Source organism: Gouania willdenowi, chromosome 4, assembly GCF_900634775.1.
Source record: "Gouania willdenowi chromosome 4, fGouWil2.1, whole genome shotgun sequence".
Classification (NCBI taxonomy): Eukaryota; Metazoa; Chordata; class Actinopteri; order Blenniiformes; family Gobiesocidae; genus Gouania; species Gouania willdenowi.
The window spans coordinates 16613523-16630122 of record NC_041047.1 but is presented as its reverse complement, the minus strand read 5'-3'; the positions used below and the strand labels follow the sequence as shown (position 1 = coordinate 16630122).

Genomic DNA, 16600 nt, shown 5'->3' with positions numbered 1-16600 from the left:
TGTCCGTTATAAAAGCTGAGGTTTCAATGTCTGTGTTCTCGGGCTGTAAATGTGCAGTTGAACAACAGATTTCAGGAAATTGGTTGGTAAACAGAAGATGATCTGTTGAATACAGACACCTCTGGAATGTGTGTGACTTTGTGCTGTCCTTTCAGGAAGGGAGGGGGGGTTGTCCTTCTGTAGAATCAGTGGCTGTTGTTTTGGCCTATGTTTATACAGCCTACTATGACTGTTCAAGAGAGAACAATAGTGCAAAAGCTTCTGAAAAAACAACGGACCAAAGGTAAACAACACGCCAAAAAAATAAAATGTCTGCATATAAAGAATAATTGATTTGTATTTGGTAAATATTTAAGTCAAAATTCTTAAAGGATTGCTGTGTGGTTGCTAACATAACATGCAGGGTGTGTGTGTGTGTGTGTTTTTTTTTTTAGAGCAGATTAAAAATCTGGACAGGAAGGGCCAGGTTTAGGGAAACAGGAAGACTGATGCAAGGAAATGGACGACGTCACCAGCCAGCCCACCACAGTCTGAGCTGAAAGTAAAAATCTGAAGATTTGAGCCAGTATGAAGTCTTTACTGAGGTCCCCAATGAAACTTGTACTTTTAACAGGTATGTCAGCTTCTTTTTGTATCATACCATGCAAATGTCTTCAGGTGAGGGATGTGACGATTATTCTTCTGAAGGGGCTTCTAAATTACTGGTACCCAATGTGGGAAAATGATGGTGTAGATTGAAATATTGAATAGTTTTTTCATTGTAAACAATATCTGATGGTTTTAATTGCAAACGAATGGTTTTCGGCAATGTTTGATACATGGACATTAGTGGAGAGCTCTCACTATTCCTGGTTGGTAATGGTGAGCGAGCTTGAATATATTTTTTTATTTTATCTCACTTTTAGACAATTTAACTGTCCAAACTGAAGTCTGGCAGCGCAACCAAAGGGTTTGGAATATAGTATAAATGCCCTATTATCGGTCAAACATAAAGTCTTGTGTTTTCACAGCATGGCTCTCGAGTCTGTTGGACCCATGCAGTCTCTTTGACATTTGTGGCTCTTGTCACCAACATGCAACATGTAAGGCCTTGAACGGATCAAAAGAAGCCTGCTTCTGTAACCATGGCTATACCGGGGATGGAACGACTTTTTGCAATGGTGAATACAAATACTTGACCCCTATTTTTATTTACACTACTGTATATGTACAAGATGTTGCCGTTCTGCTGTGTTCATGCGGTGTGTGTATTTGTACCTGGAATTCAAGCTTTAGGAACCAATTGTTGTGTCTATCTGCTCACGACTATAACATGTTTCCCATCAGAACAAATAGCTATAACCAACATGATTTTCTCACTTGAATTTTAATGTTACAACTAGAACCTCTTTCATTTCTAATTGGATATTTGGAATGTATTACCTAAAAGGTAAACTTTATTGAATTAGGAGAATAAAATGTAGTTTGTTGAAGTACTAAATGCTTCTTTTTTTAAGAACTAAAATCTATCATTTGAAAATGTAGCAATATATTTAAATACACATATGTCATACTGTATATTCCTGCATTTGTTTCAACTTCTATATATTTGTAAACTGCCAAAGGTAAAGTAAGTGTGAGCTGGAGTAATGCTGTATAGTTTAATATTCATATCAGGAAAGTAATTACTATTAGTTAGTAATTAGTAATTAGTTAGAGTGATAATTAGCTTCTTCAGGAAAGAAGCCTCTGACTTCAATTTTAGGACTATTTATGCTGCCTGTTGGTCATTGATTTAGCGTAACTTTTACTCTTGTTTTTATACTGTTTTAGCTTAACATTTATTATGGTTTTATACTGTTTTAGCTTAACATTTATTATGGTTTTATACTGTTTTAGCTTAACATTTGTTATGGTTTTATACAGTGTTTTAGCTTAACTTTTGTTATGGTTTTATACTGTTTTAGCTTAACTTTTGTTATGGTTTTATACTGTTTTAGCTTAACTTTTATTATGGTTTTATACTGTTTTAGCTTAACTTTTATTATGGTTTTATACTGTTTTAGCTTAACTTTTATTATGGTTTTATACTGTTTTAGCTTAACTTTTATTATGGTTTTATACTGTTTTAGCTTAACTTTTGTTATGGTTTTATACTGTTTTAGCTTAACTTTTATTGTTTTTTTATTGTTTTAGCTTAACTTTTATTATGGTTTTATACTGTTTTAGCTTAACTTTTATTATGGTTTTATACTGTTTTAGCTTAACTTTTATTATGGTTTTATATTATGCATTGTAAAGTGACCTTGGGTGACCTGAAATGTGCTGGTTTTCAAACAAAATATATTATTATTATTATTATTATTATTATTATTATTATTATTATTATTATTATTATTATTATTATTATTATTACTTTTAATGTTTTTGGGAATCTTCAGTGGATACTGAATCAATGTGATCACAATGACCGCACAGTTTTCACTGCTTTGGATGAAATGTAAACTGGTGAAATGAACATGACTAAGATATTTTAATCAAACATCACTTTTATAGATTTAATAGTAATAAAGTTTTATTTGTTTTAGAGAAACTAAGGACAATATTCAACAACAAAAATGCTGCAGATTGATGCATTGTAGCAGGGTTAGCTTAACAACCATTGTGCATTTTACTTCCATATTGTGTTCATTTGACATAATGAAAATGTGAGTTCTGGACTTCAATGAAAAAGCTGGAGATGAGGGTGAATCATAGACCCAGAGGGGATGTGTTTGTGCTCACTTGTCCTGCGTGTCATGAAGGTATTTCCTCTTCCAACATTTGAAGTCCCTCATCAGAGCAGAGGATTTCCTTTACCACTCGGTTTTTACTGCCAAAGGTGCAGAGAATAGGAGGAGTAGAGTTTTCCAAAACAGGAGTTTTTGTTTTGGTAAACCGGAGGTGGAGCTGGAAGGTTTATTGGAAAATCAAGCTGGAAAAACAAGAGAGGACATCTGTCAAAATCAAGATAATATTCTGTACCTAGAATTGAATGAATCCAGTAAATACAGACAGACAAACAAACAAACACTAGGGTAATCAAAACTCAAGACAACACATAGTTATTTCATGTCAGTGTGAAATTCTAATTGTTGAAATATGGACTGCAAACATTGATGAGTTTTAAAAAGAGTTAAAAAACAAAAAAAACAAAAACAAAATAGGTTTTGAATACTGGTACTTTAGGATTTACAATTAGACAATTCAGCCATAAAAATATTCATCTTCAGCCTTTGGTGTTTTAATACAAAAAAAACATGAAATACAAAAGTAAAGCTACTGAAAAATATTTTCAAAGACATACACATTCTTTGACCAACACTATACTAATAAAAAAGTTCAGTGTCTTTAAATTTAATTAATTCAAAAGTTCAATTTCCCATGTGAACCTGTGCACAAAATAAACTTGTAAAGTCAATTATGAAAAACACGCACTTTGAAGAAAATAACTAAATTATCCCTAACCGACTGCCAGACGAGGGAATAGACAACACTGCATTAATAAACCTCCTGTGAAATACAACAACAGCTCTTCTTTTTACTTAATTTATTTTTTTAAGACAAATTTATTCATTAAAAGCGAGTCTGAATTTCACTTTTAAGTCTCAAATCTTGAATTGAGAACCCGTGCTTTAAACCTTTACTTTCTTGGCAGATGTATTAACATGTATACTATGGTTAATGTCAATCATTTTCCTCATGCAAACTTCTTGAAACACTAAAGTCATGTCTAATATTTCTAATGTTGCTCCACGTTTGGCTGGTATAGAGAACACACACACTTGTTTGGTTGGGTCATTTTATATTAAAGATTAGCAGCCAAGGAGTGAGGAAATGATAGGATTGAATAAAAACTCAGTCAGCCAACCTGCAGCTCACAAAGAAAGTGTGGTTTTGAAAGGAAACCTTTTAAATGTTGCTTTCCTCCACTTCTCTCTCCAACACTGCTAACCCCAGTTTTAAGTTTCTGCAGCAACATGAGTTTGTTAAGATACATCCATCCAATAATCCTCACACCATGTTCCCTGGTTTGGGTCCTGGGGCGATGGACCGTTTCCCAGTTAACTTAGGGTACAAAGCCAAGTAGATACACACACACACACACACACACACACACACGCACACGCACACACACAGTCAAATTAGATATTTTGATTAATTTAGCAGAAACATTTTAGGAACGTAAGAAGTAGGAAAAGTAAAATAACAATTTAAAATCTAAGTCATAAATATGGAAGCCTGTTTCCGCCACTAAAAGATACAAAAAATTACTATGGCAAGTCATAATTATGAGAAACAGTGATAATTATGAGATAGAAAGTCACAATTATGAGATAGAAAGTGATAAATATGAAATAGAAAGTGATAATTAGGAGATAGAAAGTCACAATTATGAGATAGAAAGTGATAATTATGAGATATAAATTCACAATTATGAGTTAGAAAGTGATAATTATTAGATAGAAAGGGATAATTATGAGAAACAAAGTGATAATTATGAGATAGAAATTCACAATTTTGAGATAGAAAGTGATAATTATGAGATAGAAATTCACAATTATGAGATAGAAAGTGATAATTATGAGATATAAATTCACAATAATGAGATAGAAAGTGATACTTATGAGATAGAACGTGATAATTATAAGATTTAAATTCACAATAATGAGATAGAAAGTGATAATTATGAGATAGAAAGTCATAACTATGAGAAAATTATTTTTAATGTAAAATTGCAAGAAAACACAAAAATGTGATGTAATCATTTTGCAATGAAGATGTATGTATGTAATTCTACTATTTTCTACACTATGTAAAAAAAATGTAAAAAAAAAAAAGTGAATGTAACCATGTCAGAAATAAACTGAATAAATAAATACATAAATAAAATAAAAATGTGTGGAATTCTAACTGAATAAACAGCCAAAATATGAGTTTTGAATAGATTATTACTCAAAGTGTCATTAAGAATGGTAAGAGTCAGTGTTAGTAGACTGCTGCAAATGCTCAGTTTGTATGATAAAAAGTATGACTTTACTAACTCATAATTATGACTTTCCATGGTGATGTCTATCAGAATACTGGAGAAAAAACAATCATACATACTGGGAGACAACAAGCACTGGGACTGAAGCCTCTGCCCTTGACACAGCAACATAACCTCAACCTCATTACTAAGCAACATGAAAATATACAATATAAAACCATGTCCATATACTCAGCTCTCTCCCTTCACCACAGCAGCCCAGTCCAGCACCTGCATACTTCCCATTGCCTCCCCCCCAGTCTGCCACCAATCTCACAATCACACTTCTCATGAAAGAACAAGACATCCAGTCACAAAAAATGGGCTTACCTCAAACTCTGTGTAGCTTTAATAAAAGCACAAGCACCAATAAATATTCTTCAAAAATGTTTAAAAAAAAACAAAAAAAAAAAAACAACACATCACAATCATGGATTTTGCAAGGATGACATCACTGAGCGGTTTTGCTGATCACTTTTAATATCCACTTGTAAAGTCTCCTAGCAACAGTACCTTCATTTAAACCCTAGGTTCCCAAAGTGGGGTACGGGTACCCCAAGCGGTACGTAAATTGACATGGGGGTACGTTAATCAAAATTAAAAACAGCATGACAACATTGGAAACTAGAATATAAATAGAGCAGCCGTCAGCAGCCTCCATGCATTGCCACAAATTACACACTGACCCTATGTAAGTGGTGACATAAAACTCAAAAAATCTCATCAAAAAAAGTGTAAACATGAGAGTAGCGACGTTGCTGTGTGCTAACCAAACGTGCTCGATGCCCTTTGTCACCGCGTAATTGTATGAACGTGGATTTTTAGCTTTGACAAACAAGAAAATAAAATATAGAACAGGATTTTAGGTCAATTATTTGAGACTTGGACTCATATTGCAGAGTTCTTCTGTGCATCCTCTCAACCTTCTCCTTAAAGCTGTAGTGAGTTGTATTTCACCGATGAATATGTGTTAATAAACTGGTATATGTTCAATCAACAAATATTTGGTAGATAACTTTTTTCCAAAAAAAAAAAAAAGATTATTTCTCACTGAAAATGCTCGTAGGTGAATTATTTAAATACATGTAATAATTCAGAATAAGATGTTTTCTTATGTGCTTACAAAATATGATCATTATTCATTTCATATATATAATATTCCTTAACAGGATAGGCAAACTTCAGAGAGAAATTTCACTGTCGGGATACATTATTATGTTTTTTTAAGTGTGCAGGAGTAGGGGTACATAAGACTTCACGTTAAATGTCTGAAGGGGGTAGGGGACTGTGAAAAGTTTGAGAACCACTGATTTAAACTGATTTATAAGTGGATTGCTGCACAATCCTGAAAAGCAATGTCTCTTTCTATTTAAAAACGCTCACACCATTCTACTATAGCCCTGACTCAAATAGTTGCTAGAAAACTTTACTTTTCCTGTTTGTTTTTGCAACTTTTGCGATCATCCTTCCTGGGTCTAGTCGACTCTGGCCAAATCGAAACTCAGTGAAATTAACACACGCTAATTTTCTTCTTCTTCGTTTTTTTTTTTTTTTTTTTTTTTTTCAAATGAACGTAGGTAGACGGTTTTAAACCTATTTCATTTTTCATTACTGTTTTCAGTTCACTGATTTTCAATTTTCTCTCCGCAGATGACAACGAGTGCCAGAATGTGACTAATATCTGTGGGGAGCTGAGCAACTGCACCAACACAGCTGGCAGCTACTACTGCACATGTGTCTCTGGCTACACATCCACTGGACTAACACAGTTCCAACCCAACGATGGCACCGAATGCATTGGTAGAGTACGAGTTATTATTAAGTTAGGAATGAAAAAGTTCACACAAAATAACCAAACACACACACAGGTATACCTGTTAAAGGTGTGTAAGCTATGAAAAAAGAGTGTAAGTGTAAACAAGAATAATTGTGTTTGTAGTTGTTTTTGTTTTTTTTCTCCTAACCTTTCTCTTCTTTCCATCTGCTGCTGCAATGGGAACTACTTTACGTTTCCTTTTCTTTTTCCTTTTGCACTCAAAGGTCACCAAAAGCAGATGCCACATAGTGTTTGATACAAATTCAAGCATGTGTAGCTGATTTCAATACTCTGATTTATAAATATTTACACGTGAGACATCGTCGACGTAGGGTTTATTTCTGAATGTGCTACACACACGACGGTGTCAAATTCCGTGAACAAATAGAAAAAGCACAAAGTATGAAGTATGAAAAGACATAGATGCATACTAAATAGATATGGTTTAAAAAAACAAAAAACAAAAAAAAACTACAGATTACTCAGAAGGAAAGACAATTACTAAGATGTGTTCAATGTGTGTAAACATTTTTCCAAAGTCAAAGAGACGTATCATTGTGTTGATCTTTCAGTGCAGCTCAACTCTTCATTTGCATTTTCCAGATATCGACGAATGCCTTTTGGGCCAGGTGTGTGGGTCCAACTCCCACTGCCATAATTTAAAAGGATCTTTCTATTGCACATGTCAGCGTGATTACGTCTCCTCTTCAGGCTCTAAGCACTTTCATCCTGAGAGTGGAGTAAAATGTAAAGGTCAGTGTGAGAATGGAGAGGCACACCTGCCCAACACACTACAATGACAGTCAAGGACACGTACATTTTTTTTTTGATCTTTGCTCTGTCAGAAATGATGCCGCACGTTCTCGAGTGAGAAGTTGAGTTTCACAATACTTCAAATATATGATGGAATTATTTTCTGCATTTTTTTTATTTATTTATTTTGCAAATTTGGTTACAAACTGTTCAGGTTTTTAAAAACTGACTGATCCCATTAAATCCATTCAGATTAATAAGAAATTGTTTTCTTCCAGAACATCCCCAGAAAAACTGCCATGACAACATGAGATGCATGACACAGGCTGTCAACAAAACACTCCAATCTGTAAGTACACTTTCTCGGAAATTAGCCAAATCAGGTGGAAATAGATGGGGTGACACTGCCCTCTGTTGGAAATAATGGGTACTACATAAAATGAAAGCTGAAGCTGAGTTGTTTTATATATATATATATATATATAATTTTTTTTTTTTTTTTTTTTATTTATATATGATACATAATGTATCATTTAACATAAAAGAGGAAAAATACAGTCCTATCCAACTGAATACTCACAAATAATGTGAATTACATTATGCTATGCTTGGAGCGGGAAATACTGCCATGTTGTCAAGATTCAATTTATTGTACGATATTTCTTTTTTTTTTTTTTTTTTCAATCGGCCTATGTATTTCTCTTTTTATTTTTTTATTTTTTTTACAATGATTCAGGGTTGGGGTGAATTACAATTTTCAGATTGTACACTTACATTTTCAATTATCCACATCAAATTACAATTAAATTACGATTACAGTGACCAACCTTTTTTCCAAATACAATTAAACTACAATTATTTTTTTTCTTTAACACTCCAGAAGACCGAGATGGAAAAAACAACAACTGTGGTGGTCATTTGCTGTCATTGTCATGACGATGTCATGGCAATGACATTGACAGTTAATGATTTTATTGAACTGTAAGAAATGTAAGAAAAAAGTACTTAATTAAAAAAAAAACATAACATAACATAAATGAAACACCCTGTTGATGTTAAGGAGCAACTACATTCACAAAAGTCATAAAATACAATACCCTTGATTTATTCTGTGATCTGTTTGAAACTTTTTTTTTTTTTCTCTCAGCTGAACAACATTACAGAGCCTCAAAGTCTCCTGAAAGAAATAGCCAAACAGACATCTGGAGAGCTCACATCAGTGGAAGTGATCGCATATGTCGAGGCTTTAAGTCGATCAACAACAACTCAGGCTGCTGGAGAAAAGGATTACAATGTCCAACCATCCGACATCAACTCCACCCTTACAGTAATCATCTGCCTTTACGTTTTTTTAAAAAAAAAAAAAATATTCATTAACATCCTAATGTTAGCCTGAAATGCTGGTTGATTTGTCTGTGTATGAAATAACTGTACCATGAGGAACATACAGTTTACTGTTTAGGACTCAAGCATTGTCCAACTATTCACCCATTGACTCTGCAGACAGCAGCATAACTGTATCCACCAATAAATGACACACCAAATATGAACATTTCGATAACACATTATTGTTGTTGTTGTTGTATGACACCTGTCATTAGCATGAATAAGGTGTCACGAAGACTGCCATTAAGTGTTGTTTGCTAAATTACGACACCTTTGGAGCTATAAAGAAATGTAAAGAATATATAATATATATACTGTATATAAAGAAATGACCTAATAAATGCCAACATAGCTCCAAAGGTGTCATTATTTTCTTCATGACAGCTTATTCATGCTAATGACAGGTGTCATGTCATAATAATGACAGCGTGATGTCAGCCTTATGTATAATACTTCAAGTAAAGTGTTACCATCAGTCATTAACACCTTCAACATACAGTATAAACACTTTCAACAAAGACCAAAAAAAAAAAAAAATGGTTTTACCAACTTAATTCAATTGTTTCCATTGGTAAAAACCTGAATGAGTTCAGTTCTTTGAAATGATGCTAATAAACGAGATTAAAACAATTGATTTAATTAACATGAATTTACTCATCTCATTGTTCTCAAAGCAATGTTTTGCTTTTGTCTAACTTAAAATGAACGCAAGTCAACTTAAAGTTTTTAGTTTTTTCAACTCAATAGTAAGGGCCTTGCTCAATGACACACGGTGGGGTTACAAGTTCACTTCCACTCCGCTTCTAACCTGATACTGTAGTTTGATGAAAATTACTTTTTAATTAACTGTAAAATGACATTCTAGTTTGCTTAATAATTAAAATTCCAATTTTAAGTTGGCAGAACTTAAAACGAAACATAAAATCGGATTTTTTTAAATTTTTTCTAGAGATTTTTCAAGAGAAATTCTCGATAAGTAATGACATCACACTTAATCCCAAGAAACCTACTTGACGCAGGATCACTCAAATGAGAACAGCAGGTTGTAGATAACCTTCACTGAAGCAGAAATCTGAACAAAAGTCACTCAGAACTATGAGTTACTTGAACAACTGTGGCAGAAAACAAGATGAAGTACAGACGTGCATGGCATGGCATGGCTTTCATTTTGAAACCTCCATCCTTTCTCAACAGAAATTAGTCGGCGCTGTAAACAATCTGGTGGAGAAGGATGAAATGGTGGCTTGGAGCAGAATGAGCGAGGAGCGCCGTGAACACACCATCACCAAGCTGCTGCACACTGTTGAAGAAAGCGCTTTGTCACTGGTGAACAATTATAAAACTCCAACCCAACTGGAAATCACAGCCTCGGACATGGGTCAGACTGGCATAAGACCACACAGCTTTTGTTCAAATGTTAGTGATATTACCTTTAAAACTGTGTTCAAACACACTTTGGTTTTTTTCCTGTCAACCACAGAACTGAAAATCTACACGTTTGATGCTCAGCAAACCAAACCCAAACTGTCCGTGTCCCTGGGAGGAGATCACATAAACCTCACACCAAAGCTCCAACCACAGGAGGACACAAATGGTATTAATCACCATACAATTAGTCTATTCTAGAATTATAGTAGCTAAACTGTTAGCCTTCCTATTATCCTTGGGGTCAGTTTGACCACATTTAATGTTTATCATTCAAAAAATAATAGTTGACTTCATTTTTTTGCTTCATATTTCATGACTTTTCCTACTTTGATGCCTATTATCTCAATGGTTAAGTGTGTGTTGCAGTTTGATCAGAAGTTTGACTTTCTTTTTATATTTTCTCTGTCCATCCATCAGGAAGTGTGTCGGTAGTTTTTGTGCGATACGACAGCATCAGTGGCATGCTGAAGCCCAGCAGTGACCCGGGTGTCACGGACTACTCACGTTACGCAGGAACAGGGGAAATCACCGTCAACTCCCAAGTCGTAGCAGCCGCCATCAAACCTGCTGATGTTTACAGACTTGACCATGTCACCTTTACTCTGAGACACACAGAGGTAATGAAGCAGTGCATTCTCAAACACACAATGTCTTTGTTTTAGTACAACAACAAAAAATGTGCCATGCTGCAGGGTCCAGCTGAAGGAATTTTTTCTTTCTCTTTGCTACTTTCAAGTCTTTGATCAACTACGGTAATAGAGTTGTTTGGGTTTCTCCTCTAGTTTTCTGTTGTGATTCAAGTCATTATTGTGTTTCCCTTCCATTGTGACAAATACCCTTCCTTATTACCAGATCGATTCTGACTTGATAATAACACGAGCTTCCATTAAAGGCAAAACACATGTAAAGAACTGAATTTTCTGAGGACCAGATGTTTTTCCAAGGGTTGTTGCATGTTCGCCTCAAGCTTAAAATAGTTTTCTTCATTTTTTTTTTTTTCCCTAAACGCATAATATTTAACACTCTGCAATTATAATAAAAAAAGAACCAAACTGAATATCATCTTTTTTTCATTCCTATGTTGAAAACTTTACCACTGAAGACATAAAGTAATCACCATCCACAGCTAACCGAGCCTTTGTTCCTCCTTTTGTCACCTAAAGCCCATTGACACCAAAGCTGATGTGACAAAGTGTGCCTTCTGGGAGTATGAGGTGGACAGCCTGCAGGGACACTGGGCCACTCATGGCTGTAAGACAGTCCACGTCACCAGCAACACCACGTCCTGTTCCTGTAACCACCTCACCCACTTTGCTATCCTCATGTCATCTGGGCGAGCCAATGTAAGTCACCAACGACACACAATATGGTTCCATGTTCTATTTATTTATTTATTTGCTGTGTGCATTTCTTCAGTGTAGGATATGTGATGAAAATATGTGTTATTATAATGGTGTGTTATAAGTGTACGTTACTTAAACAACAGGGTTTTTTTCATAATGTAAAATGATTTATTATTTTGTATAATATTATGTGATAGGCATATGATAAGCAGAACAGAGCAGGTATTTAACCTTTTTTGTAAATAAAACAAATAAAGAGTATTGTTGTACATTTTGACATTAGCTAATTTCATTAGCTTTTTTTTTTAAATAAACATTGAAATGAAAATAAATAAATACATTTTAAAATTGTACAAGCTTTTTATTGTAACACTTTACTTGTAGTATACATAAGGCTGACATTACTATGTCATTATTATGACATGACACCTGTCACTAGCATGAATAAGGTGTCATTAAGGCCGTCATTAAGTGTCATTAGTAACCCTAACCCTAACCCCACCTAACCCGAAAAATGCCAAGATGTCATAATTTAGCAAAAGGTGTCATAATGGCAGCCTTTTATGACACTTTATTAATGCTAATGACAGATAATGACAGCGTAATGTCAGCCTTGTATTAAACTTTAAGTAAAGTGTTACCAATTTCACTTTGTATGATTTTTTAGGTATTAAAAATGCAAGGACATAATATTATATTTTAGTTGTGGTGATTTACAGTAGGTTTTATATATATATAATTTTTTCTGTTAAAACTGAAACATTTTCAGGTGAACAAAACCTGGAGGCAAGGTGACTCGAAGCACACGATGACTCAAAGAGACTTCCACCCTCTAGTTTTTCGACTCACTTGACAATTGTTACCACAAGATAGGAAACTTTCCTCCAGCCCACAAATACTTTATCTATAGGCCGGAGGACATTTGTGCAACTTTGAAGTCAGCGCACTCACAAAAACTTAAAAACTGCAAGGAAATACGGCAAAAAGAAAGTATAATAACTATTAAAATATGAATCACTGACCAAAAGAGTTAATAGTCTTTCTGAAATATACATTTGGATACAAGGACAAGCTAACATGGATATACAAGGTCACACTGGAATCTATTCCTGTGACATGGGAAGTAATTTAAAGGTGAAACCCTGAGGTTACCATGAGACTGAGAATGAAACACCTCTCATTCTATACTTCCCCCCCCCAGCTGGTGGCCCACTATACCATCCTCACCCGCATCACACAGCTGGGGATGATCATCTCCCTCATCTGTTTGTCAATGTGCATCTTCACCTTCTGGTTCTTCAGTGAGATTCAAAGCACGAGAACCACCATCCACAAGAACCTCTGCTGCAGCCTCTTCATGGCTGAGTTCATCTTCCTGGTTGGGATCAACATGAACACGCATAAGGTGCACAAAACAAGATCTATGCCTCTCAGGAGGACATACTGTATGATAGATGTGCTAAAGTGATTGCATTTCCTTAAAGATGCTATCCGGAGTTTTTGAGATGAAATGTCTCGATGTCCCGCCCTCAACAGCTCTACTTCCTGATACATAAACATAGATTTCTCAGTAACTCCAGATATCAGCTTTAAAGCCTGAACCAAATAACCACCAATGCACATTTATAGCTTGAAAAATAAAAGAAAGTTAAATGAAAGTTTCCCTTTTTTCCCTCTCACCTCTCCCGCTGCCTGCAGCTTTTCTGCTCTGTGATTGCAGGGCTGCTGCACTATTTCTTCCTCGCAGCCTTTGCCTGGATGTGCATCGAGGGCATCCATCTGTATTTAATCGTGGTTGGTGTTATCTACAACAAAGGCTTTCTGCATCGTAACTTTTATATCTTCGGTTATGGAAGCCCCGCGGTGGTGGTAACCATTTCAGCCACACTGGGATCAAAATATTATGGCACCGACAAGGCGTAAGTTCAACCTGCTCAGCGAGCCTTTTCAAAAGACATTTTGTGGTAAATTTGCCCACAATGGTGTTTAAACAAAGTCATAATTCATGACTTGACAATTTTGTTCGAGTTTGTTTCACCACTGCCCAACTTGATACACCAGAGAGGAAGACAGAGGATGCTGAGCAACTCCATGATTGCTTGGCGTTATTTGAACTGTTAGTTGGTTAAGCAGGTTGTTAACATGGACAAACGAAGAAGAGGAAAAGTTCAAATCAAAGTCGTAAAAGTTTCTCATGCTGGGATTCTATATATGCATTTAAAATAAAGAAACTAAATGTACCAGTACTTTTATTTTAGTTAAATTTATCCCTTTTTTTGTTAAACGTAATGCTTTTGTCATATTAAACAGTGTACGCTTAAATGATACTTACACAAAAAACCATTACACAATATAATGTAAATGGAACCTAAAATGTACTCAATTTATAAATAATTACTATAAATCCTTAGTTTGAAATGTATTTTTACTGGAAAGATATGTATGTATGTATGTATGTTTTTATTACTTTCGAAAATGAAAATGGTTTTCGGTATGTTGGCCAGTTTGTTTGCGTGTGTGTGTTTTTGTGTTTGTCTGTTTGTGTACACAATAACTTGAAAAGTTATTTACGGATTTTGATACAACTTTCAGGAAACGTTGATAATGGGTCAAGGAACAGCTGATTAAATTTTGGTGATGTTCTGGCTACCAAAAGAAAATATATATACATATATATCCCATTTATTTCCCATCCACACTGTGGAACTTCTGATGATGTCATCAACAGTGATGTCATCAGTGTACATCGTGTACACAAACAGACACACACACACAAACAGACTGACCGCTTTTGTTTTGTAACAGTGTCTCCGTGGAGACGTACGGATCCGATCGGCCGTTTGCAAAAGTCTGCGCAAAACGAGCGCGAGTTAATATATTTATTAATTTGTAAACACACATTTTTACATATAGATATATAAAGTTTCTTTTTTTTTTTTTTTAGTATACATTTTTCGCTCATGAAAAATTCATTAAAAAAAGACGAGAATGTTATTTGTGAATTGCAGCAGAAAATATCATAGTTGTGTAAATAGCAAGTACGCAGTCAGTGTTGCCAGATAAATCTGATGATTTCTCACTCATTTTTATTGTGATTCAGTTTGCTATAATTATCAACAATTTCCTTTGTGTTTATGCGCACCCAAAATTGCCAACAGAATGTGGATGAGACAAAAAAAAGTCATATAAATCTGTGCAACAGCACACGTTTAGGGACAGTCAGAGTTTGCATGTTCTCCCTGGTTGTGTGAGGTGTGTGCTAATAATAAACTCATTGTATTCAAGGTGTTGGCTGAGCACAGAAAACCACTTCATCTGGAGCTTCATTGGGCCTGCGTGTCTCATCATCTTGGTAAATTTACTAACATATAATCACATGGACACATTGATTTCCTCCTTAATGTTGATGTGATTGTGTTTGTTGTCCATTATTCCCACTAAAGGTTAATCTCTTGGCCTTTGGAGTAATAATCTTCAAGGTGTACCGGCACACTGCTGTGAAAAAGCCTGAAATCAGCCACTATGAAAACATCAGGTCGGGATATGTTTTCTCTCATTTGAGCTGTTGAAAAAGAGAATTATTGACATGATGTGTAGTTGGTGGGGTTCATAACATGTGATATCCTGTCCAGGTCGTGTGCTCGTGGTGCCATGGCCTTGCTGTTTGTGCTGGGTGCCACGTGGACATTTGGGGTGCTGCACATCCTCAATGAAACCACCCTCACTGCCTATTTGTTCACCATCGCCAACACCTTTCAAGGAATGTTTATCTTCATCTTCCTCTGTGTGATGTCCAGAAAGGTACATTTTCATCTTTGAAATTCCAAACTACATTATATGATATGATATGATATTATATTATATTATATTATATTATATTATATTATATTATATTATATTATATTATATTATATTATATCAGAGCTTCTCAACCTTTTTTGGGTCATGGCCCCATTTTTATAACAAAAATGTCTGGCAAAAAAAATAAAAAAAATAAAACAAAATGAAATGAAATAAAAATAAATGTCTGGCGACCCCAGAGACATTTTTCTCTTCTCATGTTTATTAAAGTGTGTTACAAATACAGAGTAAACAGGATTAGTGCACAAAGGGATAAGTTTGCTACCTTATACCTTTGACATTTTCATATACTGCATTTTATTTGACCTACATTCATATTTGAGAAAGTTTGAATATACAGTAGGATACAGTTATTTGATGTGTATTGTGTGAAGTGTATTTAAAAAAGAATATATATGTATTTAGACATTTCAGGTGACCCCAAGATTGAAAAACACTGTATTCTATTCTATTGTATTCTATTATTAAATGCAGATCTTATTTATCTTCCATTTCTTTGCAGATTCAGGAGGAGTACTACAGACTATTCAAAAATGTGCCGTGTTGCTTTGAATGCCTACGATAAATGAGCACTATAATAACTGACTCTACAGCTCTACATTTTCTCCTGTTTCCAGTTTTAATACATCAGCCATCACACATAGCATTTGTAGCTTTTTTAAAGGTTGTGTTCTCCTTTCAGATGGCTTCATTTAAACATTGTGTGGCCCCTTCATATTTAAAACAATCAATAACAACAATAAATCTCTTATTACTATCTCAGATGGACTGCAAGTCCTGATTGTCTCTAATGGTAAAAAAAGGGGAAAAAAAACACATATTGCATATTCTGTTGGTGATTTTACATCTTTGCATTTCAGCTCAATTCAGTCATTTGTCTCTTTCTGTGTTTGTAATCAATTTGTAAATTATTAAAATGAATGTAATAAAGCAATCTTGATTACTGCAACCTATGGATTTTATGTT

General features: G+C 34.7%; 1 protein-coding gene across 1 annotated transcript; it reads left to right on the top strand.

Annotated features, from left to right (window-relative positions):
* Positions 1 to 496: 496 nt before the first annotated feature.
* Positions 497 to 16463, top strand: adgrl4 (adhesion G protein-coupled receptor L4). The gene is made up of 16 exons (XM_028443856.1): positions 497 to 613; positions 1011 to 1160; positions 6698 to 6847; positions 7467 to 7616; positions 7895 to 7965; positions 8764 to 8943; positions 10197 to 10380; positions 10483 to 10596; positions 10848 to 11047; positions 11594 to 11773; positions 12975 to 13178; positions 13472 to 13692; positions 15059 to 15125; positions 15217 to 15308; positions 15406 to 15574; positions 16137 to 16463. Exons 1-16 carry the CDS (start codon positions 568 to 570, stop codon positions 16197 to 16199), a joined length of 2241 nt encoding a protein of 746 aa, XP_028299657.1. The 5' UTR covers positions 497 to 567; the 3' UTR covers positions 16200 to 16463.
* The last annotated feature ends 137 nt before the right edge of the window (positions 16464 to 16600 follow it).